The sequence below is a fragment of the Ictidomys tridecemlineatus genome, chromosome 5 (assembly GCF_052094955.1).
Source record: "Ictidomys tridecemlineatus isolate mIctTri1 chromosome 5, mIctTri1.hap1, whole genome shotgun sequence".
NCBI lineage: Eukaryota > Metazoa > Chordata > Mammalia > Rodentia > Sciuridae > Ictidomys > Ictidomys tridecemlineatus.
Window position 1 is genome coordinate 83046723 of NC_135481.1, and position 17706 is coordinate 83064428.

General features: G+C 35.9%; 1 protein-coding gene across 12 annotated transcripts in view; it reads left to right on the top strand.

Annotated features, from left to right (window-relative positions):
* Nucleotides 1-17706, top strand: part of Heatr5a (HEAT repeat containing 5A) — a 121792-nt gene that overhangs the window by 93879 nt on the left and 10207 nt on the right. For 11 of the 12 annotated variants that reach the window (XR_005729345.2, XM_078050251.1, XM_078050256.1 and 8 more), the window contains 7 exons: nt 592-660; nt 2848-3027; nt 5398-5620; nt 7713-7961; nt 11666-11793; nt 13243-13390; nt 14804-15076. Coding sequence is in view for 11 of the 12 variants with exons in the window: in XM_078050251.1 (XP_077906377.1) it covers nt 592-660; nt 2848-3027; nt 5398-5620; nt 7713-7961; nt 11666-11793; nt 13243-13390; nt 14804-15076 (1270 nt within the window). In the remaining variant the exon portion in view is untranslated. Of the gene's footprint in view, nt 1-591; nt 661-2847; nt 3028-5397; nt 5621-7712; nt 7962-11665; nt 11794-13242; nt 13391-14803; nt 15077-15811; nt 15982-17706 lie in introns of those variants that run through there. The other variant, XM_078050257.1, reaches the window with a different exon arrangement.

Here is a 17706-nt window from a genome sequence, read left to right on the forward strand (position 1 = left end):
TTTAGGCAGAAAAAGGAAAATTATTGTCAAGAATCTTTTAGTTGGCTCCACTGTCTTCTGCATGGCTTTATTCTGAGGTTTGTCTTTCTAAGTGAGATTAAGATGACTCTCAAGTGCAAAAAATAAATCCTCTTTTGCAGTTCAGAATTCATTGTTCTGAATTGCAGGAATACTATATCGAAGATAGCTTAAAGTGATGGGATATTGATAAATGAAAAGGTTGGTTCTAAGACTAAAAAGTTAATAAAAAGCACAGGTCATGAGAAGGGGAGAAAAATGATTGCTCTCTCAGTACCCAAGTTCTTTTAAAGAGACAGTACTACTTTTCCAGTACTCCCAACAAAAGTCTTAAGAGTTTTCAGTATACCAGTATGGGTCCCTGGAGCACATGGACTACGAGGTAGGGGAGAAATAGTTCCCCTAAGGAAAACTAGGAATCCCATTATCTAAAAATAAGGGGAAATATGCAGAGCAGGCAAAACCAACAGGTGCCATAATACCTATTAAAAATACATGATTTTAAAATCAGGTTAAAAAGGAGAACTTGTGCTCTCTTATTGATGTTTGATTTGTCATATAATTTCTCTTCAGGTAGGAGCAGCACTTAGACCAGCCTTCACTTCAGAGACACCACCTGATGTGACTGCCAAAGCATGTCAGGTAAATGGTTAAAAAGACACAGCTTTAAAATGGTCTTAGGAAACAGTTCAGTTAGTGATTGAAGCCATGGTTATCTTCTCATTGATCTTAACTTACCATTTTTCTTTTCTTAAGTTTAGAGAACTTCCTTTTCCTTTTTCATAATTGCATGGTAACCCTATCTATGAATATGTCATAATTTATTTAAACAGTTTTATATTGATGGACATATAGGGTTTTTGGTCTTTCACTGTTATAAATAGTGCTACAATATTATGATCTTATGGCTAGGGTTGTGGTTCAGTGGTAGAGTGCATGTGTGAGGCCCTGGGTTTAATCCTCAGCACCACATAAAAAAATAATAATAAAGTTATAAAAATGTTTTAGAAAATTATAAATGAGAGATTAAATTTTTAAAAATATTATGATCTTCTGCATAGGTCTTTTTTTGAGGGAACTGGGGGAAGGGTCCTGGGAATTTAATTGAATCCACACCCTGGTGCATGCTAGGCAAGCTCTCTACCACTAAGTTACACCCTTAGCCTTTTTTCTATCTACGTGATAGAGTAAAAAGGGTATCTCATAAGAGATTGGATTGGTATTTCAAATGAGGCTGAACATTTTTTTGATATGTCTAAGAGCCATATAATACATAGTCTTAAAAACTTTTCTTGGAGTGGATTGTCAAACACTTGACATAAAATAATTAAAAGCAGGACTGTCATGAATAAATTAATTATAAACATAATGGAAAAACCTAATTTTAGTCAGTTCTTTCTAATCTTTTTTCTAAATCTAATTTTTAATCAGGTGCTGGAGATTGATCCCAGGGCCTCATGCATGCTACCTGAGCACACACTCTAACATTGAACTGCACCCTAGTGCCTCAGCTTTCTTTTACAGATTGTATTTACAAAACTTTGAGTGCCTTCAATAATCAGAGAACTGTACAAAATATGGTACTGAGTCTCTAATTTGTCATCACTTCATTATATGTGTTCTTATTATAAACTACTTGAAATCTTCTGTGAAGTGAGACAAAAAGTAATACAGACGCTCCTCAACTTCCAGTGGGTTTGCATATTGATAAACATATCATAAGCTGAAATACCGTAAATAGAATATGTATTTAACATACGTAGCCTACCAGATATCATAGATGTAGAGTGCCAGTTGATTTACAGAGTAAATCTCACTACTGTGAAACTGACTAGGAGCTATGTCTCCCTGCTGCTACCCAGCATCATGAGGGCTAGTGTTGTGCATATCACTAGCCCAGGAAAAGATCAAAATTCAAAGTACAGTTTCTGCTGATGCATACATATCACCTTTGTATCATTGTAAAGTCAAAAAAACATTAGGTTGAACCATGATAAGTCAGGGACCACCTGTGTATGGGAGAGAGCAAATGAATTTCCTCTAGAAAAAGAGAAGTACCATGATACCTGGAAAAAAAAACATAGACAATGCCTGATAATTTAGTAAAGTTTCTGCATTGCAGAATTATGAATAAATTTTGTTTTTAAAATTAAAAATACAGAGTTGTGGTTGTTCCTCAGTGGTAGAGTGCCCGCCTAGCGTGTGCAAGGCCCTGGGTTCGATCCTCAGCACCACATAAAAATAAATAAAATAAAGGTATTGTGTCCAACTGCAACTAAAAAATAAGTATTAAAAAAATACATTTTCATCAAAAGAATCAAAATTCATTGGAGTCTTGGGATGTAACTCTGGTAGAGCATTTGTCAAGCATATATAAGGCTCTGGGTTCAATCCACGGCAACCCAAGAAGTTCTTCATTGGAGTTTTGTATGTTAAGTACTTTATCTTTTAATCAAGTTACAGTACCACACAATGTCTAGTTTTAAATAGAAAGATGAAGTAGTCAAGATTAAGATTTAATTAAAAATGTTAATCCAAACATTAAGACATGATTTCATAGTTTCATTTTTCCAAACTATAACATCTAAAATTCTTCAATTTTTTTACGAAGCAGCACTTTTGTTTATTAAGTTGCACTGATTTCCTGGCTTACACTTCCTTCCCTTTTGAAGTGCTGACTTTGATCACTGTTACCAGCTGTATTCTATTGGTTATATCAATGACAAGATGGTTTCAGTGACTAGATTCCTGATATGCCATTGAGCTCTGCTAAACTCACAAGAGAAATATTTATTTTTAAATCTAACTTTTGATTTTCTCAAAAACCAGGTTTGCAGTGCCTGGATAGCAAGTGGAGTTGTAAGTGACCTCAGTGATCTCCGAAGAGTTCATCAGTTGCTGGTTTCATCATTAACAAAAATACAGGCTGGAAAAGAAGCTCTAAGTCACTTATATAATGAAAGTGCTTCTACCATGGAGATCTTAGCTGTTTTAAAAGCCTGGGCAGAGGTTAGTACTTTTTAATTTGTAACTGGAATTTTGGAATTTATTAATAAACACCTTAGGATATCAACTGAAATTAACTTTTATGAAACAGTAAATCTCCAGGCATGGTGGTGCACACCTGTAATCCCAGGAACTTGAAAGACTAAAGCAGGAGGATTACAAGATTGAGGCCAGCCTCAGCAATTTAATGAGTCTCTAAGCAACTTAGCAAGACCCTGTGTCAAAATAAAAAATTTAAAGGGCTAGGGATATGGCTCAGTTGTTAAAGACCCCTTAGTTCTATCCCCAGTACCAAAAAAAAAAAAAGTTAACAGTAAAAAAAAAAAAAAAGACTTCCAACATGACATTTACTTATATGTTAATTAACATGTTGATCAAAATTCAGTAATAGTTCTCTTACCTAGCATGTACAAGGGGGGTTTGATCCACCACACAGAAAAAAGAGTCCTCATTGTCTGCTGCTTTAAGCAGGAACAATTATGAACCAGAGAAAGGTCCTAATAGTCAATGAAAATAAACTTTTATTGAAGTCAGTTCTTGAATATATGCAACTGCTTGTATGTTCTGTCAACTCTATAACACATACTTTAATGTTTGTTAATGCTCTTTCATAGAATGACATTCAGATACTAAGTAGCAGTCACTCATTTTTAAGAATAAAGGAATCTTATAATAATATATTTACTTTATATTTATTTAATTTCTAATCAGGAGCAAAGTTATATCATTTGTTAGTTTACTATGGAAATTTTAACATACACAAAAGCAGACAGAATAGTATAATGAATATACATTTAAGCCAGCTTGAATAGTTATCAAACATGGCTAGTCTTGGTTTATGTATCATTTTAATGAATACATGAAATCAGATTGCAACTCAGAAAATTAGCCAACTGTACAAAAGGGTTTTCTCCAATAGTGCTATTTTAAGCCTTAAGGTTGTAAACTCTCAATGTTTGTGGTCATTTACTATTGACAAGACTTTGGTTAGGAAGTAGTTCTGCCTACATTTAGTACCTGGATCTAATTGTCTTTAACAGTCAGCTCTTTATGCTTTGAAAGCATATGATTTTCCTAGAGAAAACAAATTCTGTAACCTATTTTATAAATAAGTCTTTGGAGTAGGCACAGTGGCACACGCCTGTAATCCCAGCAGACCACGAGGCTAAGGCAGAAGGATCACAAGTTTGAGGCCACCTTCAGCAACTTAATGAGGCCCTAAGCAACTTGTTGAGACCCTGCCCGAAAGTAAAAAATAGAAAGGGTTGGGAATGTAGCTCAGTGGGTTCAATTCCCAATACCAAAAAAAAGAAAAACAAAAAACAAAAAAAAACAGAAAGAAGTCTTTGCTCATTGGTGTTATTTATAATAATTTAAGTCTGTGGGCTCTTGATTAAGCCCATTAACTCCTCTTATTCTTTCCTCAGTAAAAGAAAGACTAACCCACATTCTATGAAACTGAAGTCCATAATTCTTCATCTGAAATCCTTAGAGCCAGATATATCTGGAATTCAGAATTTGGAGGATTTTTAAAAACTATTATGGTATATATTCTGTGTCTCCATCTGAGAAGTCTGGGGCAATGCCATAGACTCTATAATCAAACATATTAGTATATCTATCTTACAATTTTTTATATTTGTACTGCATTCTATCTAGACATTATACATGAGTTAAGTCCGTTTTGCCACTAGATTAGTTTATCATGAACTTATATTTTTCAGATTTTTTTTAGTGTTGCCGGTAAAGGGACAGTACATGTTATATATGTTATGTACAATGTTAATTGTTTACCATTCTGTGGTCTATGTTAAATCCATTTATGGGGGCTGGGGATGTGGCTCAAGTATTAGCGCGCTCGCCTGGCATGCGTGCAGCCTGGGTTTGATCCTCAGCACCACATACAAACAAAGATGTTGTGTCCGCCAAAAACTAAAAAATAAATATTAAAACTCTCTCTCTCTCTCTCTCTCTCTCTCTCTCTCTCTCTCTCTCTCTCTCTCTCTCTCTCTCCCTTCTCTCTCTCTCTAAAAAAAATAAATAAAAATAAATCCATTTATGTAAATGAATTTTAATGAAAACATTTTCAGTATTTCAGCTTTTCAGTTCAGAGATAGCTGCCTGAAGCCATCTTTTGAGATTCATCCATTACCCGGCTTAGTGAGAAAGAGTGCTATGAAAAATTATTTGTAGCTATCATGGTTTTTTAAGTTCACAGTGGTAGCATATTTACCAGGTGTATCTTTTTACCCCAGTTTTGTGTGTGTGGTTACACATGTATGCTTTCTGTATATTACAATATTTTTCAAATTCATTATGCTCACCTTTTCATCAGACACAAGATTTTCCTGTTTATAAATTAATCTTTAACAGGTCTACATAATTGCTGTGCAAAGACATAAAAACAACAAGCAAACTTTGAAAACTACCAGCTATTCAGAAGACAGTGTCAGAAATGGGTCAAATTCATCATATGGACTGCTTGACTTGGTCTACACAGATCTTGGCACACTAAGCAGACTCTGGCTTGCTGCACTTCAGGATTTTGCTCTTTTAACTTTGCCTTCAGAATTTGCTTCCCAACTTCCTGTTGATGGTAAGGAAGTAAAATAATTAGGTATTTCCTAGAGTGACAATAACTAACATTTCCAAAACTTCTTCTTTAGCAGATAATGTTTATCTGAAGCATTTTCCTCAGAACAATTTTCATTCACAGGATGAGTCTCCAAGAGTTGCTTCAGAGTAGACACCCAGGAGTTCATTCCTGAGGTCATAAGTCATGCATATCACCTCATAAGGTATTGCCAAATCACTTTCTGAAGTGATTATAACCATTTTGTATGCCCACCAACAACATGTTTCTATTTCTTTCCACCTTCCCAACATGATATATTATCATTATGATTATAAAATAGTATTTCATTGTTTTTTTTCCTTTGATGATCTTTTTTGTATATTTATAGTCTCTGTAAGTTGCTTTTTCCATAAATATCCTAATCATAATCTTTTCTTTGTCTTTTTTCTCTTTGGTGTTTGTCCCTTTCTTACTGATTCATTAATCCTTTTATATACATTTTAATTCTGCTCCTTTGTAGTGTATGTCTTATACATATTTTCTCAATCTTTAGCTTGTCCTTTTATGTCTTTAAAATTAATTATCAGTCACTTATGGTTTGTGTTTTTGTGTATTACCTGATACCTGAATAAGACCTATCAGCTTTAAAGTTTTGCCTTTTAGGGCTGGGAATGTGACTCAGTGGTAAAGTGCTATGACTAGCATACATGAAGCCCTGGGGGGATCCCCAGCACCAAAAAAACTTTTTTTTTCCTTTTACATTTTAAATTTTAGTTGAACTGAATGTGTAAGTGTGGAAGGAGATAGGAATCTAATTTTATAGTAAGTTAGTAATGCCATTTTATGTGTTGGATATTTGGTAGCCACTCTTACTCTTCCTAATGTTATCTCAAAGCATCTTGGCTGTTATTGTCTCTTTATTTCATGATATGTATTTTAGATTCAGCCTGTTGAGTTCTATTAGAATTTTGATGGTATTTAACACAAAGAAATGTTAGAGTATTTATTGTACTTTTTAGTAGCATAAGGATAGAAACAAAATGCAGGTAAACTGATTTATTGTCAACTCAACCACAAAGACGAATGACATACGTATATCAACATAAATAAATCTTCAAATCATAATATTAGGTTAAAAAAAGGCAAGTCCCAAAAGGATGCATATAATATGCATTCTTATTTAAAGTTTTGAGTAAACTTTATTGAACACACAAAATAATAGCATGTACCTGGGTAAGGTAGCACATGACTATAATCCTAGAGATTCAGAAGGCTAAGGCCAAAGAAATCCAAGTTCAAGACTAGCCTGGGCAATTTAGCAAGAGCCTGTCTCAAAACAAATAATAAAAAAGGACTGATTTGGGGGATGGGGCTATAGCTCAGTTGGTAGAGTGCTTGCCTTGCATGCACAAGGCCTTGGGTTCAATCCCCAGCACCACAAAAAAAAAAAAAAGTAGGGGAGGGGCGCTGATTTGGGATGTAGTTTAGTGGTAGAGTACCCCTGGATTCAATCTTTGGTACAAGGGGAGAAGGAATATGTATATGTATGTGTATAAATACGTATTTTTGATAGTATAGCAGCATGAATGAATCTCTAAATATGTTGTAAGGCAGCATAAGTCAATTACAGACACATACATACTGTAGATATGATTCCATTTATATAAAATCTAAGAACAAGCAAAACTCACCTATCCTGATAAAAATTAGAAAGTAAAGCCAGATTCAGTGGTGCATTCCTGTAATCCCAGCAGCTCCGGAGACTCAGGCAGGAGGATTGCAAGTTCCAAGCCAGCCTCAGCAACTTAATGAGGCCCTAAGAAATTTAGTGAGACCCTGTCTCTAAATAAAATATAAAAAAGGGCTGGGGATGTGGCTCAGGGATTAAGCACCCTTGGTTCAATCCCCAGTACGAGAAAAATAACAATCAGAAAGTAACTTCCTTGGGACTTGAGGGAACTGATAGAAAAGGATGGATATGAGTGAACTTTGCAAGTGATAGAAATGGTCTTTATCTTGAAACAGAGAAAAGAAAAAATGTATTGTAAACTAATCTTTTATTTATCCTGAAACAGTTTGATTCTCTCTTTTTTTTTAACTTATTTTTCTTTAGGTGGTGCTTTCTATACAGCAGAGACTAGTGAAAATGCAAAAATGCATTATTACAACTCCTGGGCCCTTATTCTCCATGCTACAGCCTTGTGGCTTACAAGCACAGGCTTTGTTGTTGCTGACCCAGATGAGGGCGCATCTAATCTCTCAAGGCCTGTGACACCAACTTCCATGTGTCAGGATTCATCATCTGGGGCTATTGTAAAGTCCCCTGAGGATGTCTACACTGATAGATTCCATCTTATTTTAGGTGAGTAAAAGAGCTTACAAGATGACAATGCCAGAGGGGTTTTTCTCCTTCTCCTCCTCCTTTTCCTCTTTCTTCCCCTTCCATCCTCCTTCCCTTCCCTTCCCCCTTTTCTTCCTTGAGGAGAGAAGGAAGAAAAGTAAATATCAAATTTGTTTATAAACTACAAGTTTATTTATTTATTTATTTATTTATTTATTGTGTGTGTGTGTGTGTGTGTATAGTTGTTGATGGACATTTATTTTATATGCAGTGCTAATCGAATTCAATGCCTCACATATGCTAGTTAAGCCCTCTACCACTGAGTCACAACCCCAGCCCCCAAGTTTTTGTTTTTTGTTTTTTAATTTTTAAATTTTTTTTATTTTTGGTACTAGGGATTGAACCCAGGTACACTTAACCACTGAACCACATACCCAGCCTTTTTTTAAATTTTGAGACAGGGCCTCACTAAGTTGCTAAGGTTGACATCAAACTTGCAATCCTCTTGCCTTAACCTCCTGAGCCTCTGGGATTCCAGGCATGTGCCACCACGCCCATCAAATCTTTGTCTTTTTGTTGTTGTTGTTGTTGTTTTGTTATTTTTCTGTCCAAATTAAGCCTTGTATTATGCTTTGCCACATAAAGGAGTTATTCTCTTTTTTCTTCTCCTTTCCATATTTTCTATTGGCACATTATATTGTACGTATGATGGGATTTGTTGTTGTTTTCAAATATGCATATAATATAACAATATAATTTGGGCAGTATTCCTTCCCAGCACTTCCAGAGGGGTTACTCTTTTTTTTGGCAGGGGGGTCCCAGGGATTGAACTTGGGCACTTGGCTACTGAGCCACAACTGGCCATATTTTGTATTTTATTTAGAGACAAGGTGTCACTGAGTTGCTTGATGCCTTGCTTTTGCTGAGACTGAGTTTTAACTCATGATCCTCCTGCCTCAGCCTTGCAAGCTGCTGGGTTTACAGGCATGTGCCACCATCTTCAGTTGTACCTTATTGCCTGTCTCTTCTTGTGACTGTCACCTCATTGTTAAGTATTAGTGAGAACTTTGATGTCACTGGGTAAATTTGTATATATTTTATAAAATTAAAAACTTTATTATATTAAATCTAGAATTCTGTTGTAAGTTGGCTTCAGTATCCAGTCACATAAATTATAGTAATTTTTGTATGAAAAAACGTCATTCTTTCCACGTGATTTTTAAAAGCTCCATGTCATAGCTACAAATGTTCTGAATTTCTCACTATATACATTAAAAATAGCAATATTATGAGGGACAATTCCCTGTTCTCAACAATTTCAAATTTTAAGAAAGCAAGCTTGCTGGGCGCAATGATGCATGCCTAGGATCCCAGCAGCTGAGGCAAGAAGATCTCGAGTTCAAATTCATCCTCAGCAAAAGTGAGGCACTAAGCAACTCAGTAAGACCCTGTCTCTAAATAAAATACAAAATAAGGCTGGAGATGTGGCTCAGTGGTTGAATGGCCCTGAGTTCAACTCCAAGTACCAAAAACAAAAACAAAAAAAATCAGTAAGATTTTTAGATTCATGAAGTTTAATTGATCCATTATTTAGCTTTCCCAGAACTGATTTTATTTTTTATTTGGTGATGTTGCTGGAATTGAACCTAGGGCCTCATGGATGCTAAGCAAATGTTGTACCAGAACTTCATTTAAAAGTGAGGTGTTTTGGGGCTGGAGTAGTGGCTCGGTGGTAGAGTGCTTGCCTCACATGTATTACGCCCTGGTTTTAATCCTCAGCACCACATAAATATGAATAAATAAAATTTTAAAAATATATCCATTGACAAACAAACTTTTTAAAAACAAAGTGAGGTGTCATTCTCTCTGATAAGTTGATGCTGAGCCATAACGGGGCAGATGGGGAGAATGGGAAAAATGGAGGAACTGTAATTGGGCAAAGGGGAGGAGGCATGAGGCAGGAAAAATGGTGGAATGAGTTGGACATCATTACCCTAGGTACTTGTATGACTGCACATATGGTGCAACACTATACTGTGTGTACACCCAGAGAAATGAAAAGTTGTGCTGCAGTTGTGTACAATGAATCAAAATGCATTCTGCTGTCATATAAACCTAATTAGAATAAATAAATAAATTTATTTTTCTTTTAAAAAAAAGCAGAACAGGAGATACCTATAAAAAAAATGGAAAAAAAAGTGAGGTATCTAAGATAACACAGTTTCTTGAATAAATAAAATAATTTTTCATATTTAATGTAGTTCTAAGGAAACAAACTTTAAGTTCAATCCAGATTATTGATGAAATAAAAATGAGTTATAGGGGCTGGGGATGTGGCTCAAGCGGTAGAGTGCTCGCCTGGCATGCGTGCGGCCCGGGTTCGATCCTCAGGCGCCACATACAAAGATGTTGTGTCCACTGAAAACTAAAAAAAAATAAATAAATATTAAAAAATATCTCTCTCTCGCTCTCTCAAAAAAAAAAAGAAAGAAAGAAAGAAAGAAAATGAGTTATAAAGGTAAATGATTACATGAAGTAGATTTGTGATTCATAGCTGTTATTTTTTTATTCCCAGGTCAGAAACGACTAGATTCCTATATCCTTGAGCCTATTAAAAATTTTTCTAAGGGGCTGGGGTTGTGACTCAGTAGTAGAGTGCTTGCCTAGCATGTGTGAGGCACTGGGTTCGATCCTCAGCACCACATGTAAATAAATAAAAATAAAGGTTCATTGACAGCTAAAAATAAATAAATAAATAAAAGTTGTTTCCGGGGGGGCTGGGGTGTGGCTCGGTGGTAGAGTACTTGCCCTGCCTGTGTGGGGCACTAGGTTCAATCCTCATCACCACATAAATAAATAAAACAAAATAAAACTGTTGTGTCCATCTACAATTAAAAAAATTTTTTTTTTAATTTAAAAACATTGTTTCTAGTGGCTAGGATTATAGCTTGATGGAAGAAAATGTACTTAGCATGTGCAAGGCCCTAGAAATCTCTAGCCACCCCCCAAAAATAATTTTTTTGTTTCCAATTGCCTTAGGATGAGAGCTTTTTAAAAACAGACTTTAGGGCTAGGGTATGGCTCAATAGTAGAGCATTCTCTTGGCACTTGTAAGGCACTGGGTTCAATCCTCAGCACCACATAAAAATAAATGAATTAAGTAAAAGCATTGTGTCTATCTAAAAAATAAAAAACTTTATAGTTTTGGGGGATGTGGCTCAGTGGGAGAATGCTTGTCTAGCATGTGCAAGGCCCTAGGTTTGATCCCCAGCACTGGAAAAGAAAAAAAAAAGAAAGAAAAAGTAGTAATAATAGTACCTACTTCATCTCATATTATAAAAATTGAGTAAAATGATATATGCAAAGTATAGTGCCTGATACATGATAATCACTCAAATTTTAGTCAAAATAGAGTTGTGAAGTTCTACATACTAACTTCCCTAATACAATTTTATTGTAATTTTTGCATCTTTGAACAACTTAATAGCAATTAAGCAAATTGTACACAAGCCTAGTTGAAATTATTCTTTGTGTTTATATAGATAACAAAATTTAAGAGACTTAACATTATTAATTTATGGGTTTTGGTCTTAAAGTCATTGTAATTTAATTTGTACTACCTTTTTGCTAAGTTTATTTGTATCTTATAAAAAAAACAGGATATTATTTAACTTCATGATGTAAGAATCTCAAAAGTGGCCTCCTTCTCTTTTTGCTTCCTATAGGAATCAGTGTGGAATTTCTATGTTCATTGCGCTCAGATGCAACCATGGAAAGTATTACTGCATGTTTACATGCATTACAAGCCCTTTTAGATGTTCCTTGGCCCAGATCTAAAATTGGCAGTGATCAGGTGATTTCTCGTTTTTGGGGGGCTTCTGTAGATCTCAAGGAATACAAATATGTTCAGATTACTACAGTAAGCAGAAATTAACACAAAAGTAAAAAGAGAAATCATTTAAGATTACAAGGCACAGCTGGGCCTTGGAACCAGAATGCCATCAGCATGTGTGATGACCCAGGAGCTATCATACTTCTGGCTGCCACTTCTGTCTCTGCTTTTTGCAGTGATAGGAAGGTTCCATATTAAATTGTCCAGGACAGTAACTGCTAGGTATACATGGTATTCTTTCTTTGCTCTGTTTCTGTGAACCCCAATTTTTGCATTCACTTGTATCTTATGTTCGATTTTCCCAAGAAAGTATCTGATTGGGTCTTATAGTTACTATCCATTTTAAAGTATTCTTGTTGGCAAGTTCTCCTACCAGGTCTTTTCAAGAGACTGTTGTCTAGCCTGTAGGTGGAGTTGTGGCTGTGGTAAAATAATTGCTATACAAAATGTGACTCTTTTTGCTGCTTCTCTCAAGGGTAAATATGCATTCAGCAGGCACTGTTAGCTTCATGTATTATCCAGTATATTAATTTTGTTGCCATTGACTCAGGTGTTAAGGTAAACAGGAGATCTGATTTCTTCTCTATGCAGACTATTATTTAATACTATAATTTGCTAGGTTTAAAACATTAGCAGATTCTTACCAGACTTGAGTTGGACATAAGTAAATCATAAACTCTGTGTTGTTTTCTCTATTAAAACAAGTATTATAATGACAGATTTACTCTATTATTTTCAAAAATAAAGGAAAGCAATCAGAGTAACTAATAAAAAAGAGAAGGAGAAATGAAATAGTATCTCAGCAGTGTATTTTATTCTTTAAAAAAAGAGATCCAGGGGCTGAGGATGTGGCTCAAGCGGTAGCGGCTCACCTGGCATGCGTGCGGCCTGGGTTCGATCCTCAGCACCACATACAAACAAAGATGTTGTGTCTGCTGAAAACTAAAAAATATAAATAAATATTTTTTAAAAATTCTCTCTCTCTCTCTCTCCCCCTCTCTTTCTCAAAAAAAAAGAGATCCATTTTAACGCTCTACCTCTCCTTCATTCTTCATTATTAGTAGAAACTTTAATGTAAATTTAATAATCTACATGTCAGCCTTTGTGTTCTTTAGTTAAGTTTCCCATCTTGTTTTGGAAATTTCCTTTCCATTTTTCCCAGTTTAGGACGTATGTGGAAAGGATTTTTTGTCATAGTACCATCTCCCACAAAGACTGGACAAAACAGTCTGGAGTTGGTTTAATATTGTTTGTAACTTTATTACACTAACATCCTTATTTTTTATAAGCAATATGTCATATTCTCTTTTTCTGAATTTTGTCAAAATGACATTTAACACTGGTATATTTTACCGAAAACAAAACACAATGATATATAATGTCCTATCCACTACTTGTTTTCTATGATAGGATTTGGGTATTGAGTTGCTGAATGTGCTGCATCGAGTAATTTTAACCAGAGAATCACCTTCCATTCAATTGGCTTCACTTGAAGTGGTAAGGCAGATTATCTGTGCTGCTCAAGAACATGTGAAGGAGAAAAGACGAAGCGCAGAAGGTAAGTGTTAACCCTTAATGCCAAATGAATCACATAGCATCATTAACTTTTAAAGTATTACTTTATGTAGTCTTGATAATATATTGTGTATAGGATAAAAATTGAGCATCTATAGACATGGCTTTAAATCCTCTCATTCTCTTCTTCATGTTAGCTTGGATATTGTCAGTATTCAAGCCATTATTCTTTGGGAAAAAGAGAACTTTAGCCAGGCACAGTGGTGCACATCTATAATCCCAGTGGCTCTGGAGACTGAGCAGGAGAATTTTGAGTTCAAAGCCAGTTTCAGCAATTTAGTGAGGCCCTAAGCAACTCAGTGAGACCCTGTCTCTAAATAAAACACAGAAAAGGACTGATAATGTGGCTCAGTGGTTAAATGCCCCTGAGTTCAATCCCGGGTATCAAAAGAGAGAGAGAACTTTAACAAAACTTGGGAGGAAAAAAGTCCCTTATACTGCTAGAGTGTTTGTTTTAGTTGCACCAGTGTACATGGAAAGAATTATTAATGTCTTGGGTACACAAACTGTTGTTTACACATCCAACATGACTTTGTTAGATTTGTCCTTTAAGATTTCATTTGACCATAGAATCTCCTTCCATTCAATTGATTTCTACATATATTAGGAAATTCCATCTAACCATAGCCAGGCGTGGTGGCCCACACCTGTAATCCCACGGACTCAGGAGACTGAGGCAGGAGGATTCCAAGTTCAAAGCCAGGCTCAACAACTTAGTGAAGCCCTAAGCAACTTACAGAGACCCTGTCTCAAAATTTAAAAAAAAAAAAAATGGCTGGAAATGTGCCTCAGTAATTAAGTGCCTCTGGGTTCAGTCCCCTGTACCCCCCCCAAAAAAAAAAAAAAAACAAAACGCCACTACCAGTACCTCAGGTGACAAACTCATTGTTAGAGCTCCAGCACTTGACCATTGAGCCATATCCCCAGCCCTATTTTGTATTTTATTTAAAGATAGAGTCTCACTGAGCTGCTTACCACCTCGTGAAGTTGCTGAGGCTGGTTTTGACTTGAGATTCTCCTGCCTCAGTCTCCTGAGCTGCTGGGATTACAAGTGTGCACCAACATGCTTGGCCATATTCACATTCTTAATGGAAAGAGGTTTAATAGGCAATATTTAAGGGCTGACAAGGTTGTAAGGATTTTTTTATCCATAACTTTTTTAATACCCAAGACTAGCTATAAAATATGTTACCTAGGGGCTGGGATTGTAGCTAAGTGGTAGAACACTTGCCTAGCACATGTGAGGCACTGAATTCATTCCTCAACACCACATAAAAATAAATAAATAAAGGTTAAAAAGAATATGTTACCTATACAGAAAGGAATTAAATTGTCATCTACCAGAAATAAAGCTGGCACAAATTATTTACTAAACTCTGTTTTTCCTGTCTTTCAGTTGATGATGGGGCTGCAGAAAAGGAAACCCTACCAGAGTTTGGAGAGGGAAAAGACACCGGAGGACTTGTGCCTGGGAAGTCCTTGGTTTTTGCAACACTTGAATTGTGTGTATGCATTCTTGTTAGACAGCTCCCAGAACTAAATCCTAAATTGACAGGTAGCTCAGGAGTAAAAGCTTCAAAGCCACAAATACTGTCAGAAGATGGAAGTAGATTGGTTTCGGCTGCATTGGTTATCATCTCTGAACTTCCTGCAGTGTGCTCTCCTGAAGGTATGGAATTTAGTTGCTAATCTTTTCCTCTTCCTCCTCTTTTTTTTGGGGGGGGAGGGAATGCCAGGGATTGAAACTAAGGGTGTTTAACCACTGAGCCACATTCCCAGACCTTTTTATATTTTATTTAGAGACTGAGTCTCACTAAGTTGCTTAGAGCCTCCCTAAATTTGCTAAGGCTGACTTTTGAACTCATAATCCTCCTGCCTCATCCTCACAAGCCCCTGGGACTATAGGCATGCACTACTGCACCTGGCCCATCTCCTCTTCCTCCTCTTGTTTGTGTGTGGAGGCAGGAGGATTGAACCAAGACCTCACACGCAAGCTAGGAAAGTGCTCTACCACTGAGCTCTGTCCCCAGCCTCATATACCTTAACATAGGATTTAAGACTTTCCACATAGCTCTACTGAGCTGTTGCTTTTTTTTTTTTTTTTTTTTTTTGGTAACAAGAATTGAACCAGGGCCACTTAACTACTGAGCCACATCCCAGTCCTTTTTTATTTTTTATATTGAGACAGGATCTCACTAAGTTGCTTCAGGCCTTACTTCCTTTGCCTGATTGCTTCTGTGGAAATCCTAAACCCAGACGTATTTGTGTTCATCCTTGTTCTGTGCTGTTATCCATGCTATTCCTTGATCCAAAATTACTCTATCCCATAGGACTGGGGATTGAGCCTATCACTCAATGAGGTGCTCTATCACTGACCTTTATCCCAGTCCTTTTATTTTTTTAGATAGTGTCTCACTACATTGCTTAGACTGGCCTTCCAAGTTGGAATCTTACTGCCTCAGTTCCCTGAATCTCTGGAATGACAGGCAAGTACCACCATGCCTAGTTCCTCTACTTTATAAATTGTTTTCTTTCTTCAAAATTCAACTCCAGGACTGAGGATGTAATTCATTGGTAGAACACTTGCCTAGCATGCTTGTGGCCCTGGATTCAATCACAACACCCTCCCCCCCCCAAAAAAAAAAAAGAATAGTCCAATTTCAGCCCTAGATCATCTGTAAAATCTTTACTATTTAGCACATACTGAGTTTTGTTTATCAGGAATATACAGATTTTTTTTCTATATATAGATCTATAGCTTTTATCTGCCAATGACATTTTATGTCTTTGATTATTACTTATACATATTATACATATATTTGTGTCTTGATCAAAACTAAATGTTGGGCTGGGGATGTGGCTCAAGCGGTAGCGTGCTCGCCTGGCATGCATGTGGCTTGGGTTCGATCCTCAACACCACATATAAACAAAGATGTTGTGTCCGCTGAAAACTAAAAAAAAATAAATATTAAAAACATTCAAAAAAAAAAAACTAAATGTTGTGGTCTACAAAAATCTAGCACATAACAGGTACTTAGTACTTAATATATACTTCTTAATTGGTAGCCATATTTCTGCTTAAATGTGTTATGACCAATTTATATGCTATTTATTTTTAACCTCATGATTTTAAACTTCAATTTGAATTAAAACTTTTACTCCTTGTTCTTTCACACAGATTTGTACTTTGCCAAGAGTAGTGGCACACGCCTGTAATCCCAGCAGCTTGGGAGGCTGAGGCAGGAGGATTGCAAGTTCAAGGGCAACCTCAGTAACTTAGCAAGACCCTGACTCAAAAAATAAAAAGGGCTGTGGATATGGCTCAGTGGTTACGTGCCCCTGGGTTGGGTTCAATTGCTGGTACAAAAATAAAAAATAAAAAAATTTGTACTCCCACACCAAGAGTAACAAAAAGAAAAGTGACTAGCAGAGGATTAGAGGTAAAAATACACTAAACAGGCTTGTTGGTCTCCAGGAAAGTTGAGTTGACCATTTTAACTTTAGTTTCTTCATGTTCATCCTAATTAGAACTGACTTTTCAGTTTCTTAGTGGACTGAAAAATGAATAATTCATATTGAGTGGATCTCCACAATCTCCTTGAAAAAGATAATAAAATTCAAATGGATAGTAGTGACAGTTATACAACATTGTGAACATACTCAATGCAACTGGATTGTACACTTAAAAATGATTAAAATGGGGTTGGGGTTATGGCTCAGTGGTAGTATGCTCGCCTAGCACACATGAGGCACTGGGTTCGATCCTCAGCACCACATAAAAATGAAATAAAGATTTTATGTCCACCTACAACTAAAAAATAAATAAATAAATATTTTAAAAATGGTTGAAATGGGGGGCTGAAGTTGTGACTCAGTGGTAGAGCCCTTGCCTAGCATATGCGAGGTCCTAGTTTCAATCCTTAGCACCACATAAAAATAAATAAAATAAAGGTATTGTGTCCAACTACAACTAAAAAATGAATATTTTATAAAAGTGATTAAAATGGTAAATTTTCTTATGTTTTACCACAGCAAGAAGATAAAATAAATTTGTTTATCAAATACCAAATAAGATGACAGTGTATAATGATTTCATTGTACTGTCATGTGTAACTAATAAAAAAAAAGATGACAAATTCATACTGATACTAAGGATACTAAATGATACAATTTAAATATCTCCAGTTATACCTATCAAAATTTATTCCAGGGCTGGGGATATAGCTCTGTGGTAGAGTGCTTGCATGGCATGCATGAAACCCTGGATTCAATTCCTGGCACCACAAAAAATAATAATAA